The 19890-nt window shown below is 36.5% G+C and overlaps 1 protein-coding gene across 2 annotated transcripts in view; it reads right to left on the bottom strand.

Annotated features, from left to right (window-relative positions):
- SLC30A9 (solute carrier family 30 member 9) overlaps positions 1 to 16672 on the bottom strand; it is a 35055-nt gene extending 18383 nt beyond the window's left edge. The window contains exons 1-15 of one of the 2 annotated variants that reach the window (XM_038134439.1): positions 16448 to 16558; positions 15355 to 15465; positions 14465 to 14641; positions 12046 to 12108; positions 9314 to 9413; positions 8428 to 8520; positions 8121 to 8203; positions 7031 to 7089; positions 6265 to 6332; positions 4846 to 4948; positions 2991 to 3046; positions 1809 to 1944; positions 1345 to 1384; positions 833 to 904; positions 268 to 375 (exon numbers count right to left, since the gene is read on the bottom strand). In XM_038134439.1, the coding sequence (XP_037990367.1) occupies positions 268 to 375; positions 833 to 904; positions 1345 to 1384; positions 1809 to 1944; positions 2991 to 3046; positions 4846 to 4948; positions 6265 to 6332; positions 7031 to 7089; positions 8121 to 8203; positions 8428 to 8520; positions 9314 to 9413; positions 12046 to 12108; positions 14465 to 14570 (1087 nt within the window). In that variant the 5' untranslated portion in view covers positions 14571 to 14641; positions 15355 to 15465; positions 16448 to 16558. Of the gene's footprint in view, positions 1 to 267; positions 376 to 832; positions 905 to 1344; positions 1385 to 1808; positions 1945 to 2990; positions 3047 to 4845; positions 4949 to 6264; positions 6333 to 7030; positions 7090 to 8120; positions 8204 to 8427; positions 8521 to 9313; positions 9414 to 12045; positions 12109 to 14464; positions 14642 to 15354; positions 15466 to 16447 lie in introns of both variants that reach the window. The other variant, XM_038134437.1, reaches the window with a different exon arrangement.
- Positions 16673 to 19890: the final 3218 nt, after the last annotated feature.

Here is a 19890-nt window from a genome sequence, read left to right as displayed (position 1 = left end):
TGAATAAGTAATCATCCCTCTTTAGAAAATTTGACTATGCAGCAAAGATGCACTTTGAACCACTTGGCATACAGATCATCTTACCTTAAGTAAAAAATAACTTAGTTTGTATGACAAAACAGCTCCAAAATCTGCTTACAGAGTACAAGTACCAGAAATGAAGAGCAGAGACATATTTAAGTCAAACAATATAAACTAAATGATCTGTGTCTATATCATGCATGGGAAAAAAATCCACATTCTGCTTGCCTCTGTGCAGAATTTTACCTGTTAAAGAAGTCAGTCCCATACAGGTCGCAGCTACAGCCACGCTCAGGACTGCTGCAGCATCCTCCAGTAACACCACATTGGTACTGGGATCACGACTCTGCACAACTGCACACACAACAGAAAAAAGTTACATTGCTCTGAAAATTTAGCTTTACTATGTTACTCATAGTACTTAAACTGTACTAACAACAGCAATTTAAAAGAACAATTTATGCAATTATATAGCTGTAAACTAAATTTTTGCATATACTGACACTTCCAAAAGCATTTATACATACACAGAACAAGCCCAAATATGGAAGCTTCCCAAAAATGTTAGAAAAATTAAAAGGGGCATTTATTCTGAAAAATACATGCACTTAGCCAAGTGTTTAATAGCATTCTTAAATCAACAGTTCTCACCTAATTTGTAAAATGTTATTTTTTAGTAGAATAGAAAACAGATCAATAAAGGGAAAAGTAAAAAGGAAAACAGAAAATTGTTTCTATCATTATGGAAATACTAGTGAAGAGATTGTGTTTTCAATAACACCACATATCTTACTGCTATAATGATACATACCATATTGATAAAATGAAAGACCCTTGGCTCGAGCACTCCTCCGAATTTCATTTATAGCAACAAGCAGGGTGGCTGAAACAACAAAGTTGTTACTGAAAATTGCTAGAGGCAAAAGGACTTGTTTCCATTTTGAAAAGAGGAGCTTTTTGTTATAATATCACAGCAACAGATCATCAAGAAAGCTCTGATTGTTGGTACTTCGAATAAAGTACAGTTACTATTTTTTCTACAAGTATGTCTCTCATACAAATCAGAACCGTTTATTCATTGATCGTTTAATACTGAAAAGGCAATCCATGTCTACTTTCCAAATTTTGTGTTCTTCAACTTCTTATTATATAGACATATATCAAAAAGAAGAGTTTTCACATGGTTCTTTTTGTTTGTTTACAAGTATTTGCAACAGAGCTCAAAACTTCACTGTGTAAGCAAAGATCAATTATTACTGTAATTAATGACATTGTAATTTTAAGAGATTACAAATACTTAAATAGAAACTTCAAGCTGCATACCTCCTTCTGATACCAATGATCCTGCTAAAATGCAGTATGCCTGTATGGAAAAAACAAGAATGAGATATGATATTATATTATATGCATATTTCTACAGATCTCTTCACCACAGGCTATCCAAATGTAGCGTTCCAGAACCACATTACCCACAGTGTCATGTAATTGTCCCTAAACAGAAGGAAACCAATAATAATTGGATCATGCAATATATTCCAAAGGAAAGCAGGACCTCTTGAAGGGGAGATATGAAAGGAAGACGCAGGGTTTAGAGAACAGCTCATTTTGCTGCAGGATCAACTATAGTTTCAAGATTTTTTTTTTTCTTAAAACACATTTTCATTAAGAATGGTTTGAGTTAATTGTGCTGGGACTCAAACCGACTCAGGAAGTAAGTTTCAGACTATGCCATGATTTTTTTATTAAGTCACTGGTGTTAAATACAACACCAAACAAGATTAGCTTACCCAGAGAAGAGATTCTACAGGATGAGGGTGGAGTAAACCTATGATCCCATGATACCAAGAAAGTCCTGCACCCATCATGAAAATGCCTACTCCACTGATCAGGGAGGCAATATAGCGCATATTTGTGAAACCATACCTAGAGGAAAGAAAAGAAAATTATTTCAGGAATATAAGATTCTACATCTCTACAAACATATCTCAAAGTTTGCCATTAATTTTTACATGTCTTAAATTATCATCACATGATTTGGCATTTATTTAAGACAAAGCTGCTAAATCCAATCTAATCCAACAGGAAAACAAAAAACTACTTGAAAAAGGATATCTAATACATGTAAGGACATCAAGCATTTTGTCTATATTGAGGAAAAAGGGAAAAGAGTGAGAGGGAAAAACGAGATATGATGAATATTTGCACAAATTTAAGATTTAAATTTTTCAAATTTTAATGATGCTGTTAATAAAAAAAGTGTAACTAATCCCATAAATTACATGTATTTTTGAGCTAGTACTTAAAGAATGAGTGACTTGTCCAAACATACAAAGAGTAAAACACCTCAACACTGAGAAAATATAAAGGAGAGTAAAACTTTTAACTTTCATGAACTTGTAAGAACATATCAAGTAATATTCTTATTACCAGATACAAAGAGCTTTTTATGTCAAACACAACTCCTTATAGTACAAGTAACTAGCTTGCATAAAAACACTTTGTTGAAAAAAGAAAGAGGACAAAAATTACCAAAAGTCATTTTTATTTTTAAAAAAATCCTTTGATTCACATGAACAGTGTTTTAAAAGTAGATCTATTAGTTGGAAGAGGCAGAAGAGCCCAGAACAACTTAGAGAAATAATGGCAATTAAAATAAAACATAGCAAAAGCATACCACACAAAAAAAAAACAAAAACAAAAAAAAAAAAAAAAAAAAAAAAACAAAAACAAAAAAAAACACAACACCACAACAACAAAAAAACCAACACAGGCATCAAGCCATTGAAGCTCCAACTCCTGGTGCTTGAAAGAAAACCCTTTTCTTATTTTATCTATTGTAAAATCAGAAACAATATGTTTCAGAAATGGCACAAAACAGCACATTAAAACAACAAGGTGATGCACAAAAAAAGAACTGATTTTACTGCTATATATAGTTACCAAAATCTTTATTTACTCAAAAAGCTTACGGATGACTGGGGTCAGGCGTCCTTGCAGACTGACTGATGCCCAAAGCTAGCAATGCCTGTTTAAGACAAGAGGTTAAAAAAACATTTAGAAACCTTGTATATCACTTGAACATGAAAGGTAAAAGCAGATGTAATTTGTTGAACTGCTTATATGCTTCGCTACTGATATCTTATTAGAGTTGGAATACAATCCTCAAAATTTGTCATCTAAATTTACCACTCCCAAAAAATTGTTAGTTATACTTACATATATAATATATATGCAATTACATGTGTATATATAATTACTGTTAATTATAATTTTAGAATCACAACTGAAAATTAACATTATGTGCAATCACAAGTGTTGTTGCTGTGCTTCAGTGTGAAGGAATGAAGTTGCTCAGGGAACAAAGCTCTTTAAATAAATCCCTCTTGAAGAGAAACTATACTGAGACTGTGGTGTAGTAGGGTGATGACAACATTTAAAGCAGTAACTTTACACTGCAACTTGTCAGCATACTTTGAAGGAAGAAATAACCTCTTGCTAGCTAAATTGCCCACCTGGAATATATTTAATTAGGCATGTATTAAGTTGTTGATGCAGGAAGTTATAAATCTAGACCAGAATTTTGCAAAACACGTGTTTTGTTTAAGATTATGGATAATGAAACAAAGTAACAAATATTAAAATGCAGATACTTTAGACTTAGCAGCAGCAAGCTGCTTTGAGGAAGCAAGGTTTCTTCTGTGTTTTTCCCAAAACCACACACTCAATTATTTAGAAAAACAAAACAAACCCTTCCCATTTCAATGGAACATTCAACTTTGATATTTAAAATACAGAATAGCTCTCCAATGTATATAATATCACTATGAAACCTGGTTCACCTATACATTGACACACTTGGCCAAGTGAAAAATTGCACACTTTAATACTTAAATTCATGGGGAGGCCAGCCTTATCAGTTGAATTAGGAGCACCCCTGTCTTCACTTTACATCTGGATCAGCTGAAAGGTTGTGTGAAACCATCAAACAAAATGTGAGTTTTTCGTCTTTCTGGACAAAGAAGCATTCTGGGTCCAACTCAAGCAAAAAGTTTGCCAAAACTATGTTAATAGACATTTCAAGATATTCAGTCTAAGGTCTTATAGATTCCTCAAGTTTGGAGGAGCACAAGACTCTTGCATTGTATGAGTTACAAGCTACCCAAGGACTCCTCTTGCATGAGCTGCAGGGGCCTTTCCTTCAACACTTTCTTTAAGGGTTGATTTTTTTCCCCCCAAAGCCTTGCAATATCATTTCAAGGTCTCATAACATATGCTTCAAGTACACCATAGAAAACACTGGAAAAAGCAACATTAATTTTATCCCTGCACATTAATATTACATGTCAAATTCTGAGCCTGCCACTCCACTTCTCAAAGTAAACGTGCCATGTATGTGGCTACTTGTGCTGTGACAGGCTGATAGGTAATCAAGGAATAAAAAAAGAAAACCAGATGCTCAAATTCTCATCATTATTCTACCTAGAGATGAATAAGTAACAAAGTCTGTCATTGTATTACAGTAACTGACAAGAAAAGCACTTCTAGTTAACATTTAACAAAAATACTAACCAAAATCATTTTAGTTTCAAGAATCACTCATGATCCGTGAAGTAGCTGAGTACAGTTCTTGCTGCAACTCCACTCTTTCAACTTGTTTCTAAAAAACTTCAATATCTACATTTTAACTTCTCCTTTTTACATTAATACAAATTTAGATGCATCCTAATTTTTTTCTTCAAGTTCATTTCAACTACTGTAAGTACCTGTCTTTATTCCCAGTTTTATTACAAGTACTAACCTTAGCAGAATGGAAAAAATACTCACCTGGTTACATGTGTCTGCTAAAGAATGTATGGCTTCTGAAAACATACTTGCAGAACCCGTGTAAACCCAAGCAAGCAGCTTGAAGAAAAAATTCAACCCATTTCTGAAAACAAAGAGAAGAAATAACAGAATATTTGATGTTTAATATTTTCAGCAAAGCCAGAAGTGCTGTACAAATCATGTGTTATCTGCCAGAAAGGGGTCAACTCAAATATCAGTTTAATTATTAGAGAGTTGTGCAAACAGATAATACATAGAGATTTTCTGCATGGTTACTGTGAAAAAAGTCCATTCAGCTAAACTTGATAAAGATACACAATTTATTTTTCAGAAATCTTTAACTTCTAAGCAGTTCCAAATAAGCTACACGTCCTGAAAACTACCATCAAAATCACTACTCAGAACAAATAATTTTCTATCAGTGGGAGAATACAAGTCTTTACAAGTTCCTTTTCTATTTTTCCAATCCTTTGCCTCCTACACATCCTCCACCAAATACTGTAGTGCAAGATTTCCTACTTCATCCTCAGTAGGATACAGATGTGAGACAACAGACAGAAAGACAAGGCTGTTATTATGTTACACTCTAAAAATTATCTATGGAACTTGTCCATTAAGATGTTGAGTGTGAATTGTGATGACATTTTTACAGGTACAGGTTTACTGGAGTAAACATTGTCTTATGTTGCACAAAGGTAACTATTAACACCAAAGTCCAAGTCTACATTCTCACTTCAAACATTATCAGAATCAGTAGGTTAACTGCTACAACACTATTGCACAGAAAATCAGCCAAAATAATTATAATATCCTCCTCTATATTTTTGACATGATTTTCATTTATTGCCCATTTTTTAAGCATCTATATAAATTGTTATGAGAAACTATTAATAACATCTTCTAGTGGCGTATGTTAACATGTGCCAGAAATTATCTTCAAATTAGAGGAAGCAAACCCAGCAGATTCTGAGAAGACAGCTTTCAATTAGAAAAGAAATAACAGTATACAGAAAAAAGTGAATTCTTTTCTGTTGGTGATATGGAAGATTCTTTAAAATGTATGAAAAGCTTCCTCTCAAGACGGAGCAAGAAAAATGGACAACTTTAAATACCTGCTGCTTCAGATCCTTCTAAATTTTGTTTTTTACTTTAAGAAACTATATAGGGTGATACACTCCAAAAGGAATTGCTCTTCTCTCATCAGAGATATATTCAATACCTGGCCTCTATGTATTAATCAATGTATTCACATAAACTCTCTCCTATCAACAATAAACAAATCTATTAACTTTACTTACAGACACAGGCATCTTTATCTTAAATACACACACTGTTACTATTTCCCAGATAATATAAATAAATTACTTTTTATTGCATAAACAAAACTTTTTTTTTCTTTTTTCTTTTTTTTTTACTTACATGCAAATAGCTACCATTACCACCTTCCCTGGTCCCTTGAAAAACATAGCTGCTGTACTGGAGCGTGGCTACATAAAGAAATAACAGATTATTTAATAACTAATTCTTGATTTCATGAGACATCTACCATACAAATTAAGTAAAAAACTTTGCACTGCCCTGTATTGCAAAAGTTCGTGAAGGCAACTAATTTACTACTAAATGTTCAGCAAACTGCAGTTGGGTCTAATGTATTTCTACTAATGGTTGGCTATTAAAATATAAACATCCAATGAAGTCTTCAGCAGAGGCCACTGCAGCCATAAGGCCCAGAGCCCACTAAGGAATCATTCTGTACACCCAAGCACCTGGATCTAGGGTGTGTGTCTCCTTCAGCAAAACGGAAGGGCCAGCAGTGCATAGACAAAAGCAATCATCTTCTAGGGTCTTTTTTCTTAAAGAAACTTACTTAGGTTTCTTAAATTAACAACATATTCACTACACATAGTAATAGGTTATATTTGAAACTATGAGTACAGCTGCAATTTTGATAAGAAGGCAACTGAAAAAAAAAAACTCTCTTACTGGTGGATTACACTGTCACAGTAGGAACCCATGCAAGCTGTAATCACAACATTTACTACTGCATAACAATCAGATATAGATCTGGCATATTACAGTGCAAAAAAATCTTCCAGTAATATTCAGTTACACAAATTTTCCTTCAAAAGGGGTCATAATACATTTCACTACACTTTTCTAGCCAAACACTTTAAAGTGACCTTACCTTAGTATTTCCAAAGAACTCCTTGTATTCCCACAACAGCCTTTGGTTTCTAAACAGATCTGCAGTACAAAATTTGCATTGTGAGTATGTACTAGTAACCAGTAGCTTCAGGAATTGAAGTCTACTTCTTTTTAAACAGCAGCCAACTTCTAATAAGAGCTAGATGATCTATGAAAGAATTCCTCCTTTGATGTTGTTAATCAAAAACACATGTTGTTATATACTCATGCAAAATGCCAAATACAATCTGTTATAATCCTAACATTGTTACCATTTCTACCAACAAATGATAATGCACTGAGAAAAAAAACTCAAAATACACTTCTGCCAATTCATTTTATTTATATCCAAAAATTATTCTTCAGGTCAATACAAATTTTGAGGCTCCTGACTGCACTTTCAGTACACTTATAGATACCTTAACAGGTGTCTGCAGTTCTAGCCTTTTTTGACAGAAGGGTGTTCTAGTGGCACCACTGTTCCAAAAAAAATTGACCTCTCATTTCAAGGTACACAACTAGACTAAGCATCTTGAAGCAGTATTGCCTTTTGTGTGACTGACTAGACAGATCCAAATACATTACAAACTACTGATTTGGCTGGATGTGTTATTGATAATACCAGCAAGGATAACAAAAATACTATTACACAAAAATTAAAAAAATAAAAAAAATTTGGGGGTACTTCTCCCTTTCTGAAACACAAAGGCAAGCTGAATTCTTTTCAGAGGAAAAGAAATTAATGAGTAGTGGCATGGTAAAGATTTGGATCAGTTTTAACTCTTCTCAAAAATCTCAATTAGATAAAATGCAAAAATTATCATCTAAAAATTGAAAGCCTCAAGAGTATGTCTACAGATCTCCACTGAATGTATGTTCTTCTTGTATCAAAATGGTGATAAATTGCAAGATAGTAACAGACTGTATCTGCATAGATAGTAACATTTTACTCTAAGATTATGCCACAAAACCTAGTCAGCAATTGCCAGTTACAAATTTGCATATTTTCAATAATGTAACACTATCTTGTGGATTCCTAACAATCATACTTCCTTGCTACATTTCAAGGTATTTGAAAACTCCATACTCACTTTCTCTGTACTTGATCTCTGCCTCTTTACGTCGCTTTCTTTCTCTGGCAAGAGCCTCTGGACTACCCCAAACTTCAAGAGACCTACACGAAGTAAAAGTATCTTAAAAATGTTTCTATTCATGCAACTTTTTTTCAAGCATAAAACCATACTGTTGAATTTTTTATACACAATGTAATTATAATAATCAGGATATAACATATGTTCAGATAGAAAATGGAAAACATTATTGCCCTTTCACATTGCAAACCTGACTTTTAAAACTCTTTTCTCTCTCTCTCAGATCATCCTTTTTAAATGTTCTTACTTTGCCTCTACGTCCGATCTCAGGTACACAGTGAAAGTCTCAGTGTCATCATGGGGACTTCGTCGTTTAATTTTTCTCAGCTGGTCTAAATCACTAAGGAAAGTGGACAAAGAGTTATAGTGTAAGAAAAGGATCATATTGTTCTAATTTGACTTTTATGTCTGGGTGATGATCCACCATTTTGATATTACTAATCTGTTGTACAAAAAAAGTCAAATCGTCTACTTCAAGCAGAACAGACAGACAACATGAAGCAAGTGATCTCCAGCAGGCTATCGAAAACTACTGGTTTTCACATCCAGAAGTCCAAATCATGTCTTCCTACTATAAAATACTACGCACTGAAGACAAAGAATTAAAACACTAAATAATAAAACATTCAGTGAATGATCTGTATGCAACTGATAATGTGCACATATGCTAAACAAGAGGCTTTATGAATTAGCCTCCCTAAATGGAAATCAGCAGTCATGTGACAAGAAAATTTAAACTCAAAATTTACACTCCCAGCACAAGCTGCAAAAGGCTGAAGATAACAAAGCTACTTGGGGAAACAGATTAAATTTCCTGTGCTGAGCTACACATTAGGGCATCGACACCATTATGTAAAAATAGGAGGAACAGAGGTGTCTCCCCCCCAACTAGATTTATGGTCTCATAAGTACAATAAACTACTTTAAGAAGCAAGTACTGAAACATGAATTTTAAGTGCAAGCTCCCAGTCCGCTGTAAAACTAAGCAAGAACTAGCTTCAGCCACTTACAATTATGTACACCACAAAAACATTTAGAAACATTTGTGCAAAATCACTCTACAATCACAATTACTTCTCATGCACATATGAACAAATATTCAGAATTTAAACTTCAACTCAAACCCATCATACCTGGATTTCAGACAAAACTCATTTATTGCTCTGACTCCAGTGATGAAGTTATTCTGTGTGTATTTTGGTCCATACTCTCTTTTTTTAAGGACTGCTTTCACTTTAAAAAAAAATAGATACACAAGTCACTCATAGAAACTACAGCAGAAACTTCAGAAATTAGTTCAATCTAGTGTAATACTGTGATATCACTTAGTGGAAATCTGAAAAACAGTGTCAGTGATACAGAAAATCGACAGTGAAGAGAAAGATATCTTCCTCATCGTGGAGATGAGTAAGGTAGAATGATTTACCTCCAAAACTGCTACTTTCTAAGCTGCAGTTCAGGGTTCTCAAACCTAACTGCCACAGTCAGCTACTTCAACTTTGATGTCAGAGATGGTGCTTGGCTACATAAATAGCATTCGAATATAGCTATTTGGAAACCCTTTGAAAAAAAGCTTTTTCATTCAAATATTGCCATTTGGAAACCTTTGGTCTAACAACTGAAATAGCAACAGACTGCTCCATTTCTATTTTTTCCAATAATCAACTCTACTTTCTGCAGATAAGACTTTTGACCTTTGCAGAGCATACAGAGAAATGAGACAGACTGTATACATAATATTTCTCAACTATTATTTTCAAATTTAGTACTCTTAACATTGGGCATTTTTAACAATTAAAAACATACATGCTTTATTTATAATGCTTTTTATGTCTGGAAGATGTACTCTTATCACATCAGATTTTCATGTACAAGGAAAAGAATACCACACATATTCAGAAAAATTAGAAATGGAATTTTAAATTTATTTTCTACTATTATTTTCCACTAGTCTGTATGTACATAGCTTTGTCTTATTCTCAAATGTAAGTCACTGTACTCTAACATGCATTAGAAACACATTTATTGGAAGACTAGTTACATTCAGAAGAATATAACACAACTAACTAACACTGTAATGTAACTTACATTACAGAATACAACTTAAAACAAAAAGCTCAGGTTCTACTGGTGAGAAGACTTTAGAGAACACATGAACTTGCAAATCACAGGATTGATATGATTTCTATAGCTGGTCCAGAGCTACCCCTTAGGTCACAGGATACTTAAAGAAAAATAATGCTTTTAAAGAAAGCTTTGAGAAATTTTTTCCCAGAGTTCTACATTGTCTTATTTCTATGTTTTCATGCTTAATAGCAAAATATATTGCTTGACTCTCTTTGACACACTAACAGCACAGGTATCAATATTTATCATAATAATCTGATTTCTATCATCCACTTTGAACTTGAAGTATTTTTTAAGTCCCTGAATAATCACATTCATCCCACAAAGCTCCTGAGTGAAGGTGATGAAAAAAACTTTAGATATTTCCTAAAAACAGTACACCATTTACTAAGGTTAGAACTGACTGATAATTTTTAATCAAGAACAATTCCCATCATTTATTTAAATCAAATATATACCCAAATCATATTAACCTTACTAAAAACAACTTATGTATTTATCAAAAACTTACTAATTCATCTTTCAGAAATACAGGTAAATTTCACTAAAATAAATCATGTATTGTACATTGTATATATTGTACTGTAATTGTATATTGCACAATAACCCAACAATCCCATTCCTAGTTCAAATAACTGTATAAAACTGTAGTAAATGTGGAGAAAGAAACCACATTTGGTGTGGTTTGGTGTTTCCAAAAGAAAGGCAGGCTCAACAAAAGATGATGTAAATAAAACACTTTAAAAAGCACGTTTAAGATTAGTGAGCCTTTAAAAATGTTACTGCCTTTATAATACTTAGTAATACTTGGATAGTCAAGTTTCTAAATCAGAGCAGCATTTTAAGAGTAGAATTCCACTTTCTGGACACTGACAAAATCCTTAACATAAACATTTCTCCTTGCACATCTTTAATTAAAAGAGGGAAGACTCTTACTGAAACATATATCTATCTTCACAATTATTTCACAGGAATTTCTCCTATCTACCTTGCATTTTTTCCCTGCATACATACACTAAGAAACAATAAATCTAAAAAAACTGACATCCCCTTGCATCACTGCAGGAAAAGATTAAGCCTGGGAAGAAGCGAAGGGTTAAAGGAAGGTATTTTAAGATTCAGTTTTTATTTCTCAGTACTGTAGTCTGATTTGAGTGGCAATAAAATAACTGATTTTCCCCAAGTCCAATCTGTTTTGCCCATGACAGTAATTGGTGAGTGATCTCTTCCTGTCCTTATCTCAACTCATAAGCCTTTCATGACATTTTCTCTACTCTATCCAGCTAAGGAGGGGAGTGATAGACCAGCGTGGGTGGGCACCTGGTGTCCAGCTAGTGCCAAGCCCACCACATTACTACACACAAATGGGAATTTTACAGAACTCAGATTAGGCAGCTCATGTGGTCAAAATATATTTAGAAGCAACACTGATTAGATTAACTCAGTAATAAGAAAGAACAGAGGAAGACTTGGAACAAGGAATGGGGAAGATTCAGCTTAGCCACATTAAGTCTGAGAGGGAGAATGGACATGACTAAAAACATGCAAGGAGGACAGACTGCAACAACACATGAGAAAACAAATCAGTCTTTTCCTGATGAACTCTGCAGCTTAAATGAAAACTACAAACAAACACAGAAGAGTGAGTAATTAGAAGGAATACTGCCATGTTTGATTTTTTATGAGTCATTTTCAAACAAACAGCAGTAAAATTCCAGTAGACTAAGTATTTCTTTACCTTTTACTTGGATTGGCTGTTTAGGTGAAGACTGCTTTTGGCCTGCATTGGTTGTATCTTGTCCTGTAAAATAAAATTAAAGCTCACAGTAAATATGGAAGTACCTACTTCTCTTTTGAGTTAAGAGTTCGACTGACATAACATTAGAATACATCTCAATATTGCACTGCACTCTAACAATCAGAAAACACATTTGCCAGATTTCCAACATTTAAAACTCTCAAAAGATGGAAACAAAAAAAATAACAAAAGTAAATATTTAATATAGCACTGATCAATAAACTTCTAGCAGCTTGCAGAAGAACACCCATTTGTAGCATACTTCAAAAAGCACCCCAAATTAAAAAAAAAATATTTTAACAGGGCATTTGTGGTTTGGGACCTAAAGTTTTAAGCAAAACTTTAGGTTAGTAAATATAATTAATTCTGTATGGCTTATGGCTGCTATGTATCAGAGTGTTTCAGAGCTTCAAAGCTGGAATTCAATTTTAAGGGATGGAAGGTTCTTCATTTACAAAAAGTTAGCTCCTTAAAACAAAGAATATTTAAACTGAAATCCACAACTCATATGTAACAAGCTGGAGCTGGAATAAAAACAAAGACTTTTAGCTGTTTTGAAACTTGAGAATATGATTCTATTAAAAAAAACCCAACAAAATATAACTTACAATAGTGAAACTAATCTTAATATTTGGAAAACTATAAATTCCAGTAATTTTAGTGAGATTTCTAGTTAGAAACCAGAAGTATTACATGAAAATTCAAACAAATATTGCATCCTTGTCCCATACATCTCAACATAGCTTTCAGAACAAAAAGCTTATTGTTCCAACATGTCAAACCAACATACCCCTCTATTGTGCCCTACCACTCTATAACATTAGAGGTTTGCTACACATTCATAATCATTCACAAAATTAAAAATTACCTTATTCAAAGTGATATATTTTTAGAAAATGAAGATTTTTTTTTAGCAGGTTAGTGTTGAGTAATGAGGTACTCCTAGCCTAATATAGTACTTAAATTATTTAAAGATCAGATTCTCTTTTAGTTTGGACTACATAACTGTGTTTCAATAAGGCAATCAATTAATACCCTAAAAGCAATTAAGAACTACAGCTAATAACAATTCAATGATATCTTTTTGGGAAAATAACACTTATAAATTTATGAAGTTGATCTTACTACATAGCAAATAAGGTTGCACCATAACTAACTAGCATTCCTTAAACAATCATCCCTTTCACTTGAAAACAATAGAAACAAAACCCCTTTGTGCTTTTCTTTTCTTACCTGGGAAGGCACAAAAATACTAAGACTATATCCATTCACAGAGATCTATGTACATCAAGTACCCTCTCAAAGTTCACTACCTCAGCAGAACAGTGCATCACTGAGGAAAAAGAATACAGAATACTTCCATTCACAATCACTGTTTTTCGGACAAGTAGAGGTTGATTTGGTAGAACTTTCAAGACTGAACAATGTTAAAGAGTCATTTTTGTACTTCCAAACATCAGAATGTAATCCTCTTAGCTGGCTACAGTTACTAGCTTCTAAAGACTGTTGCAAGCCCCAGGAATTTACAAGCTACTAAAGAAGGAACAAATATCTGCTATCCTGACAAGGAAAAGGAAATTTTCTTTAGAAGACCACTCCATTGTAGACAAAAGCACAAAAAAAAGGGAGCTTTCATTTTGAAAAGCATCTGTTATCTCCTAAGCACAGTCTTCCGAGCCTGTATCTGTGCGGTCCCACAGTTAACAAGCATCAAAAATAGAGGATGTTACAATGAAGCAAGGACAAGACAGTTCTGCATTTCACAAGCACCTAACAAGCACCACATCGACAATCGACAGCAGGGAGGGTCAGGTTATGCACACTGTATCAAATGTTTAATGTGAATGCTGCAGTTCTAACAACTGTCAGATTAGAAAACTACAGCAGATGAAACAGCTCAACCCTCTTTACCAGTCATTTATAGCCTGGCCTTGAGATGCCACAATGCTCAACAGTGGCACTCATTCAGTCTTTATCATTAATTCCTTTGACACAACACACCAGAAATACTACCAAAAAAAATCAAATAAACAAGCAAAGTTGTGAAAGATGAGTAATATATTCCATTTCTTATCCCTTAAATGACTTAAGCCCTTTCAACATCCACATTTCTTCTATCACCATTTTAAATTTGATTACTCTAAACTTAAACCCTTAAAATATCAGAATGACAAAGAAATAAATTTCTGCATTCCTCCCTGCTTATGCATTTGAATTTCCTATACAGATGCCCACAACAAAAAATACTAAGAATTCTGCAATCGTAATATCATACAGTTAAAAAAAACCCCACTGTTATCAGTAAATATATTAAGTTTCTCCATTTCTATAAATACTCTTTATTGTAGCTTAGTACTACCTGTTTCAACTTTATGCAGGGTCTCTCCACGGGCTGATCCATCTGTATCTTCAGATCCAAGATCTTTCTTCTGACCATTGGAGGTATAAACTCTCACTTGACTCATCAACTGCACAGGCAGGCGATTACATGGTAGAATATAAGACAGGCTCCCACTTTTCGTTGAAACTTTCCATCCTAACAAGGGGAAGAAAAAAAGCTGCTTCAGACAGCCATTTTGGAAGGAAAAAGAAGGAAAAGGTCCTGCTCTGGCAGCAAAAGTTAAGGAAAGTTAAATTGTAAGTATTGACCCACGCTCATTTTATCCATGTTTATGAACTACAAAATGAGAGTACACAGCATGCTTTCACTCCCTCCCTTCAAACATCCACTTTTAAATTTCATTCTCACACTAAGGGGTTTTTCCCATACTCCAGTATGCATTTTTCCCAGAGACCTCTGGATGATCTTAAGGGTAAAAAAAAAAAAAAAAAAAAACATAACCAAAGCTATTTCACAAGATTTGCTTTGTGATACATTGCCTCATACTAGTCATACTGCCTCAAAGTCTTTAAAAACCATATATTGATAAAAGAACAAATACAGATCACTACAAAACAATTAGCAGTGTTGCCATTTCACTTCACTCTGTGCACACTCTGTACAAATCATGGCTTACCAATGAAGAGAAACTGAACTGTGTGCAAATTATACAGTTGCTAGAGAAATCACAAAGAAAAGCAAACAACATTGTACAAAACATTTTACAGGGAAGTGTCTTAAATTCTGCAGCATTCACAACAGACAAATTACAAGATAAATATGCAAAAAGTCCGTTGAGAAACCACCCTGGGTAGGCAATCTTCCATCTCAAAAGATCAGCCAAAAGCAGAGTTGCAGTACAGACCAACCTGTATTAGCAATCAGTTTCTTTTAGGGAGCACAATACTTCTGTAGAGAGGGTAAATAACACCTCCAACCAGAAATGCAGCAGGGAAACTGTCTGCTTTGGAAAGCACTCACTAAAAAATAAATACATTTTAAAAAATAATTAAGAGGTGCCAGTAAATAAAGTCATACAAAGCATGACCACTTACCCATGGATAACACAGCTCTCACAAAAAAAAATATAATATTTTACAGAACTGTCCATTCTGTAAAAGTCTCAACAGCTTTCCTTTTTTTTTTTTCAGTCTTCTGCACACCTGCATGTCTACATGCACCAACATAAACCTTACTGAAAGAAGAATTTCCCTACAAAAGGACAGCTCTTACTGACAGCTGTCACAATGTGACAAAAGCCCTTAATACTGAACTCAACGCAGCTCACCGAACTCAATGATTACAAATGTATAAAACCGGTTCTGCAATAAATACGTGGCACAAGATGAGCAGTGTCGTTTCCTAAACTTTGGTGGTGCTGGAGGGGTTAAAAAGGGGAAACTTAATCAGCACATTTAGAGGCCATTTTTCCTACTAATTCCAACACACACAAGAAACCGCTTTAAAAAAAAATAAAAGAGCATTTGCTTCAATTTAACCGTGACTACACAAAAAGGACAAAAACTGTTCGGAATTCAAATTCCCTGAGATCTGTGGCCTATAGGAATAGCCAGGGCTCGCTCCCCGGACCAACACAAGGCCGTGCTATATTTTATGTAATTCCTGCAAACTTCGGCCCGGCACGGGCATGACGCCCCTGCTTTACGTCAGACGGGCTGGCACGGCCCGGCCGAGGACAGCCCGGCCCCGCACCGCGCCCACAAAACACCTGCACGTTTTCCTTCTCTTACAGCCGACCCTCAGAAAGCAGCCAGCGCTCCCCGGACCGCGGGTGCCCGCAGCCGGGAGCGGTGCTACCGCCTCGGGAGGGACCCCGGCTGCCACCACCGCCTGCGAGCGCCGGCGATCGCTGCGCCCCAGGCGAAGGCGAAGCTCCGTCACAGCTCCCTAGCTAGGAGCCCGGCCGGCGCGGCGCAGTGGCCCGGGCCCCGCAGGACTCACCGTGGCAGGCGCGGGGCCGCGGCGCCGCCTGGCACCGCAGGTACAGGCGGTAGAGGCCGCGGCAGCCCCGCCGCTGGGCGGCCAGGGCCGGCATCATGGCGGCGGCCGCTCGGCAGCGGCCGGCGGGCGGGCGGCGATTCGCATCGGCGGAGGCCGGCGCGGCTGCGGCGGAGCCCCCTGGCCCCGGGCGGCGGCGGCGGTGGCCGGAGGCCGGCGGTGGGCGGCGCCGCGGCACCCGGATGTGCGGGGGCACCGCGGGGCCGCCGCTGACTCACCCGCCCCGCCCGCCGCGCCTGCGCCTGGCCCGGGGAGCGGGGCCGCGTCGCGCCGGGCTGGCCCGGGAGCGGCTGGGGCCCGGGGAGCGGCTGGGCCCCGGCTGCCGCTGGGCCCCGGCTGCCGCCTGCAGCACCTCGGGAGCAGCCCCTGCCCTGCTACTGTGCCTGGTGGAGGGACATACGTACGGCTACGTGTAGCAAATGTACGGGCGCTGAATTTCTTAGCACAGGTGAAACACACTTTAGAGAATTTTTTTTAATAGGGTCACAGAAATAATTAGGTTGAAAAGACCTCCGAGATCATCGAGTTCAACCTATGACCAAACACCACCTTGTCAACTAGACCATGTCACTAAGAGTCACAGCCAGTCTGTCCTGAACACCTCCAGGGACGGTGGCTGCACCCCCTCCCTGGACAGCCCATTCCAATGTCTAATGACCCTTTCTATGAAGAAATTCTTCCTGATGTCCAATCTAAGTTTTCCCTGGCCCAGCTTCAGACTGTCTTCTCGTCCTGTCACTTGCTATCTGAGAGAAGAGCCTGACTCCTTCCTACCTGGCTACAACCTCCTTTCAGACAGTGGTAGAGAAAGGTAAGGTTTCCCCTGAGCCTCCTTTTCTCCAGGATAAATACCCCCAGCTCCCTCAAAAACTCCCCACAAGACTTGTGGTCCAGACCCTTCACCATTGCCTTTCCCTGGACACAGACAACATTAAAGCATGTACACTAAATCTGTTTGCGTGATTTCTAGATGAAAATGTGGTCCCCTAGCATAAGCCATCCCCTAAAATGCACTTCCCACATCAGTGCTGATAAAATGAGATTTAAAATGATGTCTTCCTCCAGGGAGAGTGCCATGTGGCTGATCCTGTACTCCAGGGTTATAAGGGCTGCTGTGCCCACTGTGACACCTCCGGCCCTGCTCACCTACAGCCTGGCTCAGGACCATGCCTGTAATCAGTCCCACTGGCACTGTATTACACTCTTTTTTATAAAAGGGTTTTTTTCCAGTATAGCTTTGATATTGGTTTACATGACTGAGAAAATGTCTCAGGCTTCCTTATCTTCATTTGCACACTGGGAGGAATGTGGGAGCTCACCAGAAGTTAGGTTGACAGGAAATTTGGATAATTAATGTACCTGATAATCCACAAAGCATTTGATCACTGAGGAGAGTTATTATGGTGCCTGTCTTTAACATATACAATTAGATTTTAAAACAAAGTTTGTTGGCACATCTTTGCCAGCCACCTAGTGAGCAGCATTGCCAAAACAAGTTTTCCTAGAAGCCCAGGGGAGGCAGATTGAGGTAGAATACTTCCACAGAATAATTAACACTCATCTTCCCAGTAGTACAATTGCAGCCATACCAAATGAATCAGAAGCATTGCAACAGATGCTGTATCATTAAATACCAGATGTACAGCACTGGAGTTAAATACTAAATTGACTGCAAGTTGTAAAGTAGCACAGGTGAGGTCAATGTTGGAGTCTAACATGCAGCCGATATATTTGCTGGCTGCTTGTTATTTTGGCAAGAGCCTAACAGTTAAAAAAGAAAAAGAAAGAAGAGGTTAAGATATTTTTTCCCCTGCATAAAGATGTTTGAAAGCATATAGAAATTCTTGAAACATTTGTACCTGAAGAGTCACTACTATACTCTGGAAGAGATGCTAAATTTAGGTTTATTGTTTCCTGTCTAAAACCAAATGGAGCCACTAACTATTTAATATTATTTTATCCATCTGAATAACTGAATTTGTTTTGTCTGGTTTTGGCATTTTTAAGTATGAAACAGGAAGGAAAAAAATAAAATAGAATACCATAGACAGATACTAAGTGTGGTGGTCAAGCAGGATTTACACAATCCACCTGCTGTGCATGACCCTTTATAGTGGCAAACACTGAAAACTAATGGAAACAAAGAGCAAATAAAAGAGCATCAATAACAGCCTATTCTGCATAGGACAGCCAAGTACATAAAGCAATTGATAATGAAGTACCAAGACTCCTGGCATGCAGCTGCAGCATCCTAAGAAAAAAATATCAACCTTATTTATGAGCACCTCAACCATTAGTTATCAATCACTAGCAATAAACAGAGAAACATCTTAAATCGCATGGTATTTCAGGACATCCAAACTGGCTACTTGAAGCCTGTATTTCATAAAGTCAAGTTAGTAAAAAAAAAAAAGTCTCATTCACATTCAAGTTGCTAAATGCCAAACCAATAAAAAATATTATTTCTATATACTTCTATATACCATGCTTGTACATGGGCTTTTGTGCCACCTGAACCTCTGTCTAGAGAACCAATTGTGTAAAGATCTTGGTATGTTGCTCATAAGAGGGGGGGAGACTTGCTACCATGTCAGTCATTTCCTCAGGCCTCCTTTTGCAAAAACTCTAGAACCCTTTTTTATACAGCATATTACCTTGCCTACAAAAAATTATAGGGTTAAGTTGCCTTACCAGGTCTTCAGGAAGAACAGGGAACCTTTTAAGATTTAGAACCTGTTTTATGGAGACACTTGAAAAGTTTACATAGAACTGGTTGCAGACCAGGAAAGACAGGTGACTGGATTGAAATATAGGTCTTTGAAAACCTTTTTCCTCATTCCTGTTTATTTAAAATAACTCAGTAACTGACTGTATTACTCAAGCTAAAATAGTCCACCATGATGAAATTCTCCAGTATTACTATCTAGCAAGAAATATGTGATATGTAAAGGCTAATAAGAAATAAAGGATTTTTAGTGTTCCTTGTATGAAAAATGAAGTAATATAAAGAAAATTTGAATATTTTTTAGTCTGAAATTCATTAACTATTTCAAGTTCAAACAGTGGAGAGAGATTTGCAACATCCCCAGATCCACTGGAAGAGCTGATGGTATTGACTTAATATAGTTTAAATTACTCTTCAGGATTCCCTTCCATCATATCCTGCCTTATAGGTCTCACATATAGCATAGAAAGGGGAAAATGGGAAAAGGGAAAGACTTTTGATTTTTGTACCTTTTATGATCCTACACATATATAGTTAACACAAAGCAGCTACATACCAATAGTACAAAAAAAGTGTGAATACATAATGTCCAGTGATCCCAAACAGCCTTTAAGTTTTTCAGGCAAACCATTTAAATATTTACAGAAAATGAGACAATATT

Source organism: Motacilla alba, chromosome 4, assembly GCF_015832195.1.
Source record: "Motacilla alba alba isolate MOTALB_02 chromosome 4, Motacilla_alba_V1.0_pri, whole genome shotgun sequence".
NCBI lineage: Eukaryota > Metazoa > Chordata > Aves > Passeriformes > Motacillidae > Motacilla > Motacilla alba.
This window is presented reverse-complemented; position numbering and strand designations above follow the sequence as displayed.